The following is a 16301-nucleotide window of genomic DNA, read 5'->3' on the forward strand; positions in this document are numbered from 1 at the left end:
ATTTCCTCATCTTTCATGGATTGCTCCCTACTGCAGTCTGGATTCTGCACTTGCCAACCCAACAAAACAGTTCCTTTCTTCTTGAATTGATGACTTAGCTTTAGTGTAACCACTCTTTCCATATTATTTTATCCTCAGATCACAACTTCTACCTCTTCCCTGCTGCTTCCATGGTGAGGGCCACTGGGTCCCACTTAGGTTTTCTTTTAGCATTTTGTGCCCTCTCTAGGTGACTTCAAGCTCAGGGCCAACTGACATCAATGTACTGATGGTCTTAAAGGCAAATTTATGGCCCTAGCTTCTTTCATGACTTCTTACATGTATTTCTAAATATCCTGCGTGCTCCTCAAGCACTTTATATTCACCACTCGCCAAGCTTCACACACCTGCCTCTTCCAGTGTATTCGCTATTTCCTTTGCTGGCATCACCATTCACCCAGTTACCCAAGGGGCAAGTCCTTGGTGAATTATATATGAATCCATACTCAGTCCAAAACTGGCAATGGGTAGAATTACTACTTACTTATTAGGAAGCTGAAACTTAGTTTAAACAACTGGAACAAAGATAACTAATTAGGGGAGAACTAAAAGGTCAGCCTGTTTCTCTGACTCCAGAACCCTTTGCCACTCACCATACTGCTCCATATTTAAACAAAACAAAAAAGAGTGACTGCTGCCTTATCATATATTGCTTCCACATGTATATGATCTCATTTGATAGCCTCAGCAACACCAGAGACTGAAGTTCAGTATGTTACAATGACTTGTTACCCATTAGCCAGATACATGAAAAGATGTCACAAGAATGGGGTAAAAACAAAGGATATCATAAGCATTTCATGTACATGTAACCATGGAAACTCTTCAGTCTCATTAGGGAGCAAATAAATAAAAGTGAGATCAATAGTGAGATTCCATTTTCACCTATAAAACCGCACAAAAAAAGTTAAAACAAGTCTAAAACCAAAAATCAGTGTTGATAAGGGTTCTTGAAAATAAGCACTCCCATATAATTATTGATGAAAGAAAACTTAGAACTACAATTGAAGACTTGGATTTTCACATACCTTTTTCTTTGGAAACTCCACTTGTGGGAATTTATACCAAAAAAATGTGCTCCCCAATTTATAGCAAAGTACATGCAAATAGTTTACCCATACTCTTAGATACTATCTTACAACTAAAAATTAAATTAAATATAATATTTAATGGTATATGAAAATATTGATGACTTATTATAAGTCAGAAAAAGTGGGTCACCACCTTATTTTTTCTCAATTTTGTAAAAAAATTATATATATATTTTATTGAAATCTAGTTGACATATTAGTTTCAGGTGTACAACATAGTGATTCAACAATTGTGTACATTACAAAATGCTCACCATGCTAAGTTTAATAACCATCTGTCACCATACAAAGTTATTACAATAATATTGACTGTATTTGCTTCCCTGTACCCTTCATCCTTGGTTATATGTGTATATATTTATATATAAAATCATATATATTTATATATATAGGTAAGAAAGTAGAGGGATTTCTTTCTTCTAATATTTTTTATTTATTCATTTGAGAAAGACATAATTAGCAAGAACACAAGCGGGGGGAGAGGCAGAGGGAGAAGAGAAGCCAATTCCCTGCTGAGCAGGCAGGCTGATGTGTGGCTTGATCCCAAGACCCTGGGATTATGACTTGAGCTGACGGCAGATGCCTAACCAACTGAGACACCCAGGGGTCCTGAGAAAGTGGAGGGATTTCAGTTGAAAGGTTAAGTACGGTTTCTTCACAGTGGTAGTCCTACAAATGATTTCTATTTGTTCTGCTTTTCTGTATTTTCCAGTTGTCTTGAAATAAGCATCTTACTTCTGTAATCAGGAACAAAGATTATTAACTACAAAATCCTCCCTTGGTCCAAGTGCTTATTGGTTAAAAGTCCCACTTTGAACAGACTGCATTGCCTTCAACAGACTACATTACCCTTCTTACCAAGGACATCTTTTGTCATTTTGTTACATACATCTGACCTGGCCACTCACCATTTCCTAGACGTTTCTGTTTTTTAAGCCTGAACCATTGTATATATAGATCTGTCTTCCTGGAGCACCTATACCATTTGTTGGTCTTGTGAGATCCCACTTTTATCCCTCCTCACTCAGCCTGCATGTCATTTACTTGGTCAAGTTCCAGGCTGAGTTCCTTTCCCTCCATAATGTACTCCTATAAAATTTGGTGTGATTTTCAGTTCTAGCACTAAGCTGTTTCAGTACTAATATCTACTCATAGTTATTCTCCCATATGGGATTTTTGAAGTGGTCTTTATTTTTTTCTCTTAAGATTTTATTTATTTAGGGGCACCTGGATAGCTCAGTGGGTTAAGCCTCTGCCTTCGGCTCAGGTCATGGTCTCAAGGTCCTGGGATCAGGCCCCACATCAGGCTTTCTGCTCGACAGGGAGCCTGCTTCCCACTCTCCCACCCTCCCCACCCCTCTCTCTGCCTGCCTCTCTGCCTACTGGTGATCTCTGTCAAATAAAAAAAAAGAAAAGAAAAGAAAAAAGATTTTATTTATTTATCTGACAGAGATCACCGTAGGCAGAGAGGCAGGCAGAAAGAGAGAGGGAGAAGCAGGTTCACCGCTGAACAGAGAGCCCGATGCGGGTCTTGATCCCAGGACCCCGAGATCATGACCTAAGCCGAAGGCAGAGGCTTAACCCACTGAGCCACCCAGGCACCCCTGAAGTGGTCTTTAATACAGAGGTCATGTTCAATAAATATCTGTGAGGTAAATAAATAAATAAGGGAGGGGTCCCTGGTTGGCTCCTTTGGTTGAGCATCTGACTCTTGGTTTTGGCTCAAGTCATGATCACAGGGTCCTAAGACTGAGCCCCGGGTCAGGCTCTATGCTTAATGGGGAGTCTGCTTGAGATTCTCTCTCCTTCTCCCTCTATCCCTTCCTCTGCTCACACTGTTTCTAAAATAAATAAATAAATCTTAAAAAAAATTAATAACAAAATAACAAATGCCTTTGTCCCATTTTCAATTAGCAATAATCGCGCCTCGGATAAACCTCATTGGCTACGATACTGCCACTGCGCAAAGCTGCCTTTGTCCCATTTTAAAAAGACTTTTTATTGTCTGCTTCTTAAAATCTTTGCTTTTAGTTGTTTGATGACTAAGGGGGACGTTAGCTGTCCAAATCATGAGAACTCAAAGCAGTGGTCTCCAAACTTCATGGCTTATGTATGACCTAAAGGAATTTTGGAATACTATGACACGTAATCTCTGACATATTGTGAAGTTGACATAAATTCTTATGTAGTTTTAAGTGGTGGCAAGACATGTAATTCCTGTTTATTATATATTGTCTAAGCATGTTAAATGGATTTTTGTCAAAACTTTGGCATTATAGTTTGACTGCATTTAGTTTATGGAAAATAAATCAATTTATGAAGTCAGTTCTCATTGTCAAGCCTTCAGCTTGCTTTATGTCAGAAAAATTATCATAACCTTACAATGCAAATAATTAATATGTACCAACTAAATTTATTAAATTATTAAAAATTAAGTAAGTTATCAAAGAATTTGTTAATTAAAATGCCTTATTCTGCCACTCATTTCTACAATCTTATTCTAATCTTGGTAAGACCCATAGGTTGTCTTCAGGTGAAATGAGATGTTTCCTCCTTCAGTATTCCTGGCTTTGCTTCTGTGGGACCCTCTTTCATGAAAAAATTATTCTTCTGTGGTCCCTTTCTGTGTGTCCTAGAAGATTTTGCACTCCGGGAAGGATAGCACAATAAGACTTAGGACTGAGGACAAACTCCTCTTCTGTGTCAAGTGAGACAAGTACGATTGTGAGCCGGGAAGTGGGAAAGAAGAAATGATAAACAGCAAGAGGATCTCAGGCAGATTGATTTTAGGAAGGAGTATATTTGGAGCCTGAGGATGTGGAATCGATTTCCTTAAGACTGTGTGCATGAGGTTTCCTCCTGATCAGTCTTTGGGGCTGGTTACTCTGGATTGAAGACTGCTCCCCTAAAGCTTCCCATGGGGCAATAGAGAAGCAGGGCACTTTCAAAAGGGAATTCCTTCCTCCCACTATTCTCCTATAAGGGAATTCATCTGAATTATTTGGCAATCTCATCACATTTATACTTAATTATCACTTAAATGCTTTAGGCTTCTTAGAAGAAGGTGCCAGCGGCATGTTAGAATAGAGGTCAGATTGGGTTGTAATTCATTCTGGCCAATTTAGTCATTTCATCTCTGAGTCACAAGGTCTATTGCTTTCAAAGAGGTGGATTGGAAAATCAACCTCCGATATTATTATTGTGCTGAGGATTAGATAACATTTATTTGTTCATCCTATAGGAGAAGGTATACATTTTCTTCAATATTAAATAAAATTTAATTTAGGGGTGAGTGACAATCTAGGACATTGAGGTTATGTTTCTATTAAATGCTTCATTAAAATTTTCAGTGTTTCGCATCATGTGCTCTAGAACTCATGTATATAATTACATGCTATAAAGTGTGGATCAGATGCCATGTGCTAATACATGAAACAAATACCTATTGTTTCACAAATGCCTATTGATAATACCTGAAAAACTTACCTTTGTATTTTCTCTATTTTTTTTCAGGGATTTGGAGAATTACTTGAGAAAGCAAAACAAAACAGTAATGACAGAAAAATTTCCAACGCTGACAATAGCCTCTTCTTCAGCAATTTCTCACTTCTCGGTGCTCCTGTCCTGAAAGACATCAGTTTCAAGATAGAAAGAGGACAGTTGTTGGCAGTTGCTGGATCTACTGGAGCAGGCAAGGTAATGTCTCCTATTTCTCATCACTGAGAACTTAATTTGGCACACATTTCTTTCTTTTCCTAGTTTGTAGTGTAAGAGGATCTATTGGAGAAATTCTAACATCGGTAGTGGGAGAATTCTTGGATAGAGTGTCCCTTATAATATAAATTATTCCACTGATAATATTCTCTAGTCTTTTTTTTCCCTTCGTATTACTTCCAGTGACTTTTTCTTCTGCATCTTTATGTGGTACATGGCACACAACACAGTGGGTTTTTTTTCTACATGTTGATATTTATATTTATTAAAAATGTTTTTCTTTTTTTAAATTGGAACATAGTTGACACCCAGTGTTACCTTAATTTCAGATGTACAATATAACGATTGAACACCTCTGTGCATTACACTGTGCTCACAAATGTAGCTACTGTCTGTCACCACACAAAGCTATGATAATATCATTGGAGCTATTCCCTATTGCTGTATCACACATCCATGTGACTTCTTCATCCCATAACTGGAAGCCTGTATCTCCCACTCCTCTACTCATTTTGCCCATCTCCCCATACCTCTTCCCCTGGCAAACATCAGTTTGTTTTCTGTATTTATGGGCATTTCAAATTTTTGTTTGTTTATTCTTTCTTTTGTTTTTTAGAGTTCACATGTAAGTCAACACAGTGTCTTACACATGGTGGACATCCAGTAACTTTATTGAATAGATGAACCATTCATTTTTACCCATCTTTGGCATAGACATTTTTTCAGAGCTGGTCCAGGAAAATCATGGCATAGATTTTACCTCAGAACCACATAGGCAGAAGGTCCTTATTTTGTTGATTTAGGATTTTAGGGAATGGACTCAGACTTGCTTAGGATTTATTATGAGGAAAAATTACTGACTAGGATAGCTTTTTGAAAGAAATACATAGGAATGTTAATTTATTCATTGCTGGTCAGCTTCCCAGTCCTGGTCAGCTTCCCAGTCCCTACCCCTATCCCAACTTATATAAGTCAAGAATATTTAGAGATATGTCTGACAAAAATTAATAGGTTAAAAAGCAAAAATAGCTAAAAGGTTAAACTCAAGGATGAAAGGGAAGGAAGGAAAGAAGGAAGGGAGGAAAAAAGGAAGGAAGGAGCACTGAAGCTTTAAGATAAAAATGTATATGAAAGTAGAAATTAAGAAACATTTTTGAAAGATATTCATTAATACCTAATATGGGAAGAATGATATATTTGGAGAATTTAATTTGAAACTTGGGAAACAAAAATGAAGAAAATATCTAGTTGTTAAATTTGGTCTCCACAATGCTACTAATGCAATTTGGTTGTTTCTCTCTCCAGTTATGTTTTTTACATGTGAAACAGGCCTTTTATTTTATTTATTTACTTATTTATTTAGAAATAGGCCTTTAAAATAAAGTAGTTGTAGTTGTATATTTTCTTCTTAGGAGAACTTGTTCCTCCTTTTAAGTATTATTTTTCCTTCTATTTCTTATATAGTATTAGTAGTAATTTTCGCTATTAAAATAAAAAGATAACCATAGGAGGAGCTGTTCATCAGCAAAGTATCAATGATCTAAACAAGAATGTTTGCTGCTCAGAGGTAATTGTATTTCATGTAATTTTAAAAATTTTGTTTGTATGCTTAAAGTCAATTCTTTGAAAGGTATACAAAAATAGATTTGGACTCATAAATTACAAGACTTACCAACAATTAAATTTCAGGCAATTCTATTAAAAATTGATGAACAGGGGCACCTGGGTGGCTCAGTGGGTTAAAGCCTCTGCCTTCGGCTCAGGTCATGGTCCCAGGGTCCTGGGATCGAGCCCCACATCGGGCTCTCTGCTCAGCAGGGAGCCTGCTTCCCCCTCTCTCTCTGCCTGCCTCTCTGCCTACTTGTGATCTCTGTCTGTGAAATAAATAAATAAAATCTTAAAAAAAAATTGATGAGCAGATAATTGCTGGCTGGAGTTGTATTTGAATCCTCTGAGAAGTAGCTCTGAAGACCGAGTCCAAGGAAAGCAGTGGTTCCTTTGGGATAAGTTTGAGGGTTTGGCAGCTCAGTCCAGGAGGGAGGCTTTTCATAGTATTAGGAATGAAGTATTTTATAATCTACCAGACAGAAGATCTAGCTAACATATAAGTTTGAATAATTGCAAATATTAGCATTTGAAGTCAAATCCCATCTCACCTAGTTTGATATATCAAGAGCCCTCAAGATAACTGAATAATTCTTTTACTTATGTGACTTAACCTAGTATATTTGCTGAGATTTTATAGCATAAAGGTATTCATCACAACATTGTTTGAATAAAAAAAATTGGAGGGACCCCTAAATATCTACTATTAAGGAATCGATTAGACAAATTTTAGTGTAGTGATAGAATGGCATGTTATTCAGTCAGTAAAAAGGATGTTTAAAATGGTTGTAAAGGATATGTATTTATATATTGCTAAGAAAGAACAAGTTATAAAATATTATATACATAATGATTTGTGGGTTTTTTTTTTTTAAGATTTTGTTTATTTATTTGACAGACAGAGATTACAAGTAGGCGGAGAGGCAGGCAGAGAGAGGCGGAAGCAGGCTCCCTGTGGAGCAGAGAGCCCGATGTGGGGCTAGATCCCAGGACCCTGGGATCATGACCCGAGCCGAAGGCAGAAGCTTTAAACCACTGAGCACCCAGGCGCCCATGATTTGTGTTTTTAAAAGCATGTATATATGTATACATGTGTCTGGAAGGACATTTATGGATCAAGTGGCTATCTCTGAGATTTTGGGTATATTTTGATGAGATTGGGCGTGTTCAGGGTGGTATGGCTGTAGACACTTTTGGGTATGTTTTGTATCTCTAGATTTTCCAAAGTTACAGCAATTTATATCTGTATTAATATATATTATTTTCTTTAAACACTAAGGTCAGGTTTAATTTTATCCCTCTTTCCTGTTACAATTATCTAGACTCTAAGGGAACCATGTCTTCTTTACTCTGTATTCCAAGGAGTATCTTAGTGCTTGATACAAATTTATTTAATTGAACAATCTTTGGGAAAACAGATTTTTTGTTCTAATCCACATTAAGCGTCTTTCATCTATGAAACCTCTGTGAATTGTTGTAATTAAGCAAAATTGATATAAGAGTCTGCAGTACTGGGTACCCTTGACTGAAGGCTGACTTTTGGCATCTCCTCCAGGGTGGAGGGATTTTCATTTCTTCTGTTGTCCCCACCATAGCTGAAGGGGTTCTACGACCTTAGTGACAACCCCTGACACCACATAGATTCTGTCATCCATCCTGACCTTAGCCCAGTACTAAATTTTAGCTTGATTTTATAATAATTGAGCAGCAGATGTGTAGAAGAAGCTATTAGCTCCTACTTTTGTCATTTAAGGTAAAATACAAATGGCTGTGAACTTTTATCAGCATTTTGGGGGACTGATATATATATGTATCTCTGAAATATATTTATCTATCCCCCATGTGTTTTATCAACATTTTATATGTGTGTGTATATATATATATATATATATATATATATATAAATATATATATATAAATATATATATATATATATATATTCAGTAGTGGTTTCACTTAATATCCTGTCTCTCAAAATGCCAAAATATTGTAAATAATTTTTATATATTTCATATATAATAGCTATTTTAGTACTTGTATTATATCAATAAATATTAACATTAATATATAATATAATATAAATATATAATGTAAATATTATATGCATTTAACATAGTAAGATCTTTTCCATTGTTTGGATTTATAAAGCTCATCTATAGTAAGATATTGTTTCTAAAAATATTTAAAACTAACTTTTTTTCTAGCTTTAATTTTTATACAAAAGGATTTTACATAGAAATAAAATATTTTAGATTTTTCTTCATATAATAAAAATTACAAAATATACTGAAATCTATAACATAAAGAGGTTTGTTACTTAATCCTGCCTTCTTCCTAATGTATTTTAGGTGATATTATTATTTATTAAAATTTAATTGACAATTAAAAACTTTAGAAAATTAGGGGCACCTGGGTGGCTCAGTGGGTTAAAGCCTCTGCCTCTGGCTCAGGTCGTGATCTCAGGGTCCTGTGATCCAGCCCCGCATGGGGCTCTCTGCTTAGCAGGGAGCCTGCTTCCTCGTCTCTCTCTCTCTCTCTCTCTCTGCCTGCCTCTCTGCCTACTTGTGATCTCTGTCTGTCAGATAAATAAAAAGAATCTTTAATTAAAAAAAAGACTTTAGAAAATTAAAAGATATAAAAAGTTGAAAAATTTCCCTTTCAGTTTGTTTCTGCTCAATTTTCCACTTTCCACCATTCTCTCCCCCAACCCAGGTAGCCAATTTTAATTTTTTGAATATATATATAAATAACTGTATAGTATTTTACTGTACAGGTGGATGCTATATGATGTAATGAGTCATCAATTGATTGATATTTGGGTTGTTTCCAGAGTTTTGCTAACCCAAAATGACACTGAAATATTCTTGCACACGTCATTTAACACATCTGCAAGTGTATCAGTAGGATAGCTTCCTTGAAATGGTAAAGTATTTATATATTTATTGAGCTTCTATCCCTGAAGGTTGCACTAATCTATGTGTGTACCATATGATCTATATAAAAGTGGATTTCATCATAGCATCACCAGCAGATGATGTTATCTAATTTTTAATCCTTTTCCAGTCTTACTATAGGGGTGAGTGGCATACATGTATTTTTAATTTGGGTTTCTCTCTCTTTTTTTAAAATTTGGGTTTCTCTTATTATGAATAAAGTACAATATCTTTTCATATGTTTAAAGGCCTCCTCTATTGTCATTTTTGGTGAAATAACTATTCACATACTTGGTACATTTTTTAATGGATTTGCTTTCTTTTTCCTTATGATTTTAGAATCACTTCTTTAGAGAGAAATTATTCTTTTGTGTGCTCTGAGTTGTAAAGTTTTACTGCAATTTTACACTCTTTTCCTTTAGCTTTCCATGCATAAGTTTTTTTTAAAATGAGGTTTTAATTTATCTTTTATTTTGTGACTTCTGGATTTTGAGTTATAGAAAGGCTTTCTTACTCCATAGTGGTTTTTTTATTTCCCCTTTAGGCATCCCCCAGTGTTTTCTTTAAGGACTTTAAGGTCTTATTTTTGTACTTTTTCTTTGACCTATTTGGAATTCATCATGAATATAGTATGAGGTATAAACACAATTTTTTTGTTAGCTCTCCGAATGGCTGTCCAGCGTCCAACACCGTTTATTGAATAATCCATCTTTCCCCACTGATTTTAGATGCCACCTTTATTGAATACTAATTCTTTTGTGCATTTGGATCTGGTTTGTAGTTTTATTTCTGTTCCATTGGTTTGTTTTCTTATATAATAGTAATTCATTTTTAAGTTGTTGAGCCCTTATAATTTAATATAATGTGTCATATTCTTAACTTATATCATTTAACAAATTTATTGAGTCTCTACTTTGTGCCAAGTATTATTCTAGGCCCTTAAGATATTAGTGAACAAAACCTACAACATATTCTCATCCCCATCTAAGGAGCTCACATTTTATGGGAGACAAACAAACAAACAAAAAATGAGTATATGTAATATCACCTGATGGAAATTGCTATAAAGATAAAGCAGAGAAAAGAAGATTGGTGATAGGGGTGCAATTTTAAATAGGGGAGATAGAGAAAGCCTCACTGAAAGGTAACATTTGAGCAGAGACTTGAGGGAGGTGAGGGACAAGGTCATGTGGATTAACTGCAGAATAGTCTTGCAGAGAGAGGGTGGAGAAAGCCTTGAAATAGAACTTAGCCTGTATGGTTCACAGAACAGCAAGGAGGTCAGTGGGGTTGGCACAGTCAGCCACAGAGGGTAGAGCCATCAGAGGAGTAATGTGGGCTAGACCAGTACTTGGGCTTTTCTGAAAGAGCCTGAAGGGCCTTACAAAGGGGCTTGTAAAGAGTAAGGCTTTTCTTTCTGAGGAACTGAGAGTCCATTGGAAGTTTTTAAGGGGAAAGTAATATGATTGGGCTTACGTTTAATGGGGCCGCTTTGAAAATAGGTTTTAGAGAGACAAGGGTAGAAGCAAGGGGAGCTTTGAAGCAGTTGGGAGTTTTTGGGCTAATTGGGCAGGAGATGATGTTGGCTTAATCCAGGTAGTGATGGAAGTAGTAGTCAGATTCAGGACATGTTTCTTTCTTTCTTTCTTTCTTTTTTAAAGATTTTATTTATTTATCTGACAGACAGAGATCACAAGTAGGCAGAGAGGCCGGCAGAGAGAGAGGAGGAAACAGGCTTCCCGCCGAGCAGAGAGCCCGATGTGGGGCTAGATCCCAGGACCCTGGGGTCATGACCCGAGCCGAGCCACAGGCAGAGGCTTTAACCCACTGAGCCACCCAGGCACCCCTCAGGACATGTTTCTAAGAAAAATACCACAGAATTAGATTGAAGGTGGCATATGAAAAAATGGAGATCAAGGATGAGTCCAAGGGCTAACTGGAAGCTTGAAGGTACAATTACCTGAGAAGATTATGGAAGAAACTTATGCATTAAGTTTATAATACATATTCAACATCCAAGTTGAGATGTTAGTTGGATATACAGGTCTGGTTTCAAGGGAATGGGGTCTGGCAGTGTAACAACTTGAGGTCAGATGAGATTCTGAAGGACAGAGTATGGATAAAAAGGGAAAGGGGTCCAGGTGTGAACTTTTAGAGATGCGGGAGGTGTTTTGTCATAGAGATTATATTTATAATAACTTTATGTTAAATCTTCGGGGTTTTCTTTCCTTGATTCCCTAATGTGAGCTCTGATAAAATCAATGTTTTTTATTTCTCTGCTGCCTCCTTTTCTTCTACACCATTTTAGTCAGTCGTGTTATCTTTCTTTCATTCTTTTTAAAAAAAAAAGATTTTGTTTATTTATTTGACAGAGATCACAAGCAGGCAGAGAAGCAGGCAGGTGTGGGGGGAAGCAGGCTCCCTCCTGAGCAGAGAGCCAGATCCCAGGACCCTGAGATCATGATTCTGAGCCGAAGGAAGAGGCTTAACCCACTGAACCACTCAGGCGCCCTTGTGTTCTTTCTTAACACTTTATCTTTGTATTGTTAAATATGCTTATGCTTCTCTTACCCACTGTATATGTTTACATGGTATCCTTTGACTTCCAGCTTTTCTTGATAAGGCAATCAGCAAATTTCCTTTACACTCTCTTTCCTTTGTTTTGTTTGTATTTTACTTTAAACTTTTCCTATTGTCAGGGCATATAACGTATTTAAATTATCTTCTTCAACTCTAATTCCCACATTAGTTTAAATTTTAGTTCACAGTCTTTTATATAAAGTCTTTGCTCACTGATAGTCCTTTTGGTGAAGCTTCTTCAGTCATTTCTTGGATGATTTTATCCTTGTTTCTTCAAGAAGGGCTCATGGAAACAATATTTATTTATTTTTTTTTTTACTAATCTCTTCTTTGTTAGATGAAGATCAAAATGAATCTACATTGTTGGTTTAAATAAATGGACAGAATTTACTTAAATTGTGATTAAATACATGAATGCAGTTAAATCACAAAGAACAGTACCCAGCATAGACCGAGTATCAAAAAATATTAGCTGGTATTTATCTTTCCCTGATGTTCTCCAAACCCATCCCAACGATCTGAATCAGTGGCTCCATCCCTGTGAACCGCTACTACAACTCTTATCACACTCCACTGTAATTGTCTCTTTTATTCCTCTTTGTATCCTTTGTGCATAGCAGCATATCCAGAATCCAGAATAGGAAGTACTTAATAAGTTTTGAATCAAATGAATTAATCTGGAATCCTTTAAAACCAGAACAGATATATCTGCTTAGGATAATAGTTGGAGGCAAGTATATTCTGAGAATGATTTGATCAAATGATTTAATTTAATAACCATGGTTTTTGTTTCCAGACTTCACTTCTAATGATGATTATGGGAGAATTGGAGCCTTCAGAGGGCAAAATTAAGCACAGTGGAAGAATTTCATTCTGCTCTCAGTTTTCCTGGATCATGCCTGGCACCATCAAAGAAAACATCATCTTTGGTGTTTCCTATGATGAGTATAGATATAGGAGTGTCATCAAAGCATGCCAACTAGAGGAGGTAAGTAACTATGTGACATAATTTTGACTATGCATATGAAATCTTTAAACTACTTCAGATATATAATTAGTCCCCTATTCAGTCAGTCAGTCTACATATATTAACCAAGTTTCCAACATGGGCAAAGTACTCTAAGTAAATCCACTAATAAAATATATATGACTAATAAATATATGACCACTAATAAAATATATGACCCCTGCTCTAGGAGACTTACAAAAACAAAGAGAAGGTACAATTTATTTTTAAAATGATGGGCTGATTTGGTTACAATAAAACCTCTTTATGAAACGGAGAGAATTTTATTGACTCATTCATGAGACATGTGTCCTCAATGGACACTTATATGCATGCATTTTTTAAAAGATACTTCAAAATTACTTGAGAGGATTTTAATAATTTTAAATAACAATCATAGCCTAGTAGAATGAGCAATGACCTGCCAGTAGAGAATCAGAGATAAAATTGTGATTATATTTTATCTAAAACAAATCTGGGTGTTTTTAGAGACCACAGATATTTGTCTAGGTGGGGACTGGGATGTAGGATGGTAGTGTCTTGCAAGATAAATCACAAGCTTTATTTATTAGTTGAAAGGTGTTGGAAGGTTTCTGGTGAGCCTTATTATTACTGTTATTATTTTTTGCTTTGAATATATCTTTCCTCACAGAAATAATTTTATAAATGGTGATTTGATTCCAACAAATGAAATTATATTTAACCCAAATAGACCATAGCTGTATTACTAATAATAAATTCAGAGCTGTGGGTCCCTCATTCATGAAATGAGCATTTACTAACATGAACATTGTGCTAAGTGTGGGAAAACCAAGCTGAAAAATACACAGTCCATTTTCTAAAGGTTCATGTTATAGTGATCTGTGTTTTAATGAACTATTGTATGGTATGTGAATTATATCATAATAAAACTGTTAAAAATAATGAAAGTAAAGAGGGTAAGAGAAAGAGGAGCATATTCTTTTCTCATTCTATGACCAACTTCAAAATTATTTTTAATGTGTATAAGTTAGGTTTGTTTTAGTATATTCATATTTATGGACTATTTCCATCCAAAGGAAAGGCCATCACATCTTTAATTCCTCTAAAAGTAGTGTCATTAACACTCAGTTTCCATTTCTTCATACCTACCTTGCCCTCCAACACACATACCTGGCTCTAAACAACCACTAATCTACCTTGTATCTCTAAAATTTTCCTGTTGTGGACATTTAACACAAATGCAAACATTCAATATATGGCCTTTTGTGCCCAAATAAACTTTTAAACCAGAAAAAGTTAAGAAGTCTTCATTTTGAAAACATTTGAGGCTTGCTGCATTTCGTAAAAATATGAATAGAATAAGATCCTTATACTTGAGAGGTTCATGGACCAGTAGGGGAAAGAAACATATTAATAAGGAATGTAGTTGGTTCTCTAATAGAAAATGAAAGAGTGATTTCTGTAGGAGTGAAAAGAGGGAGCATAAGAATAGATATCCGTCTGCCTGATGTAAAGAATAACCTCCAAAGGTGGTACAAGGATAATGGCCTCTAATAGAATGATTCACTGTGGAATTCCAATGGTGACAAGAGTGAAATTGATGGCTTTGGAGGAATTTTTTTGAATAAGAACATTAGAGCTGCCAATAAAGTAGAGAGAAATTTAGGTTGGTCCGAAGAAGTGGGAGATTGATGAATAAATGGTAACTGGATTATTGAGAAAATTAAATGGGATGAATATAGGGTATGTAACATAGTGTCTGGTATAAATTAGCTATTCTATAAATATTAGCTCCTTTCTACCTGAGGTGGCGAATACTGCTAGAGAACGTGATGAAGATAAATGTGTTCTTAGAGTCAGTTCTTATTAGAGAGTGACTACTATGGAAATAAGATGGAACTTGGTATAATTAAGATGGCTATAAAAGTCATCAATGTGAATTTTAATGATGACAAAAGTGGTTATAAGGAAAATGATAAAAGTGGTTACCTGTAAATATGGTAGTTGTTCTTCCTGACCCAAACAACAGAAGTTGGAATATCCTGTCAAAGAAACCAGATGGCATTGGACAGTTTGAAGTTCGGGCACATTGTTTCCATGCTCCAGAAATGGCAATGGGGTTGGGCGGTGATTCTAGTTTCTATGTGCCTTTCACACCCCAAAACACGACTCTGTACCAGACACTGTTCACTGTGATGGGGTCAGGGCAGGTACAAAATGAAAACATTATTATCCCTTCTCTCAAATAACTTATGGGCTGGTTGGGGGAAAACATACAGGAAGAGATAGCAAGTATTGGATAAAGGTATTCTTAGGGCACTGCGGAAACCCAGTTGAGGGCTTTCGGGTTGCCTCAGCAGTTTAGGAAAGGCTTTCTCTAAAAGTGGACAACCTGAGGGATGAGTAAAAGTGGGAAGGGTACTCTGGATAAAAGGAACTGAGCAGAAACACAGGATGTAAAACCAGTTGGTGAGTGCAGGGAACCGTGTCTTGATAGAACCAGAATATAACTTGGGGGCACTGAGTGTGGAAAGAGGAATGAACCTGTTGGACCACGGCCTGGGGGCCTTGTACACCAATCTCAGGAATTTGGTCTTGGAGAGCTTTAATCAGGGGAAGAAGGATGCAGGCAGTTTTGTGTTTTTGATATATCACTTGGCTGTAATATGAGAAACAGAATTAAGGTGGGTGCATTTTGAAACTGGGATTGCAGAAAGAATATATATTTTGAAATCTGACAGAGTTGGGTTACTAAAGAAAGTTACTTAATCCTATTATACACTGAGTTTTGTCCTCTTAATATGGAGATTATATTATTTATTTTGATATTTTTCTGGCACACCAAAATTACTTAATAAAACAGCCAGTGGTAGTAGTAGTAGTTGTCGTCGTCATCATAGTAGTAGTATTTGCTCTTCTGACTAGAAGGGAGATTAACAGGAACTGTTTCAGTAATCCAGATAATGGTTGTGAGGGACAAGAAGAAACATAAATTAAGCAGAGGCATTGTGGTGAGATCAAGAATGCCATATTTATATACTATTTCCATCCAAAGGAAAGGGCATCAGGGAAAATGGGCCTTCACAGAAGACTGAGAGTTTTTTCCCTGAAGAAATTAGAAGAAGAGAGAAATTGGTTTAGGATTAAGGATTCCTTGCACAACAGGAACTGAAAAGGGGTACAGGTAGGATTGCTATGGATTTAGGACAGAAGCACATGAAGGTGAATTACATACAACTGAGACATCTGATCAAGACAGAAAGATCATAGGTCTTACTAACAAGGTTTCCAGTGGAGGACACCACTAGGTGGACTTGAATAAATAACTTTATAATGATGATGACATGCATT

At 36.1% G+C, this 16301-nt stretch overlaps 1 protein-coding gene across 1 annotated transcript in view; it reads left to right on the top strand.

Annotated features, from left to right (window-relative positions):
• CFTR (CF transmembrane conductance regulator) overlaps positions 1-16301 on the top strand; it is a gene marked incomplete at both ends in the record, with an annotated part of 166451 nt that overhangs the window by 58260 nt on the left and 91890 nt on the right. The window contains 2 exons of the mRNA XM_080818680.1: positions 4644-4826; positions 12759-12950. Coding sequence (XP_080674806.1) covers positions 4644-4826; positions 12759-12950 — 375 coding nt within the window. The remainder of the gene's footprint in view (positions 1-4643; positions 4827-12758; positions 12951-16301) is intronic.

This window comes from Martes martes (genome assembly GCF_963455335.1).
Source record: "Martes martes genome assembly, chromosome: 11".
Classification (NCBI taxonomy): domain Eukaryota; kingdom Metazoa; phylum Chordata; class Mammalia; order Carnivora; family Mustelidae; genus Martes; species Martes martes.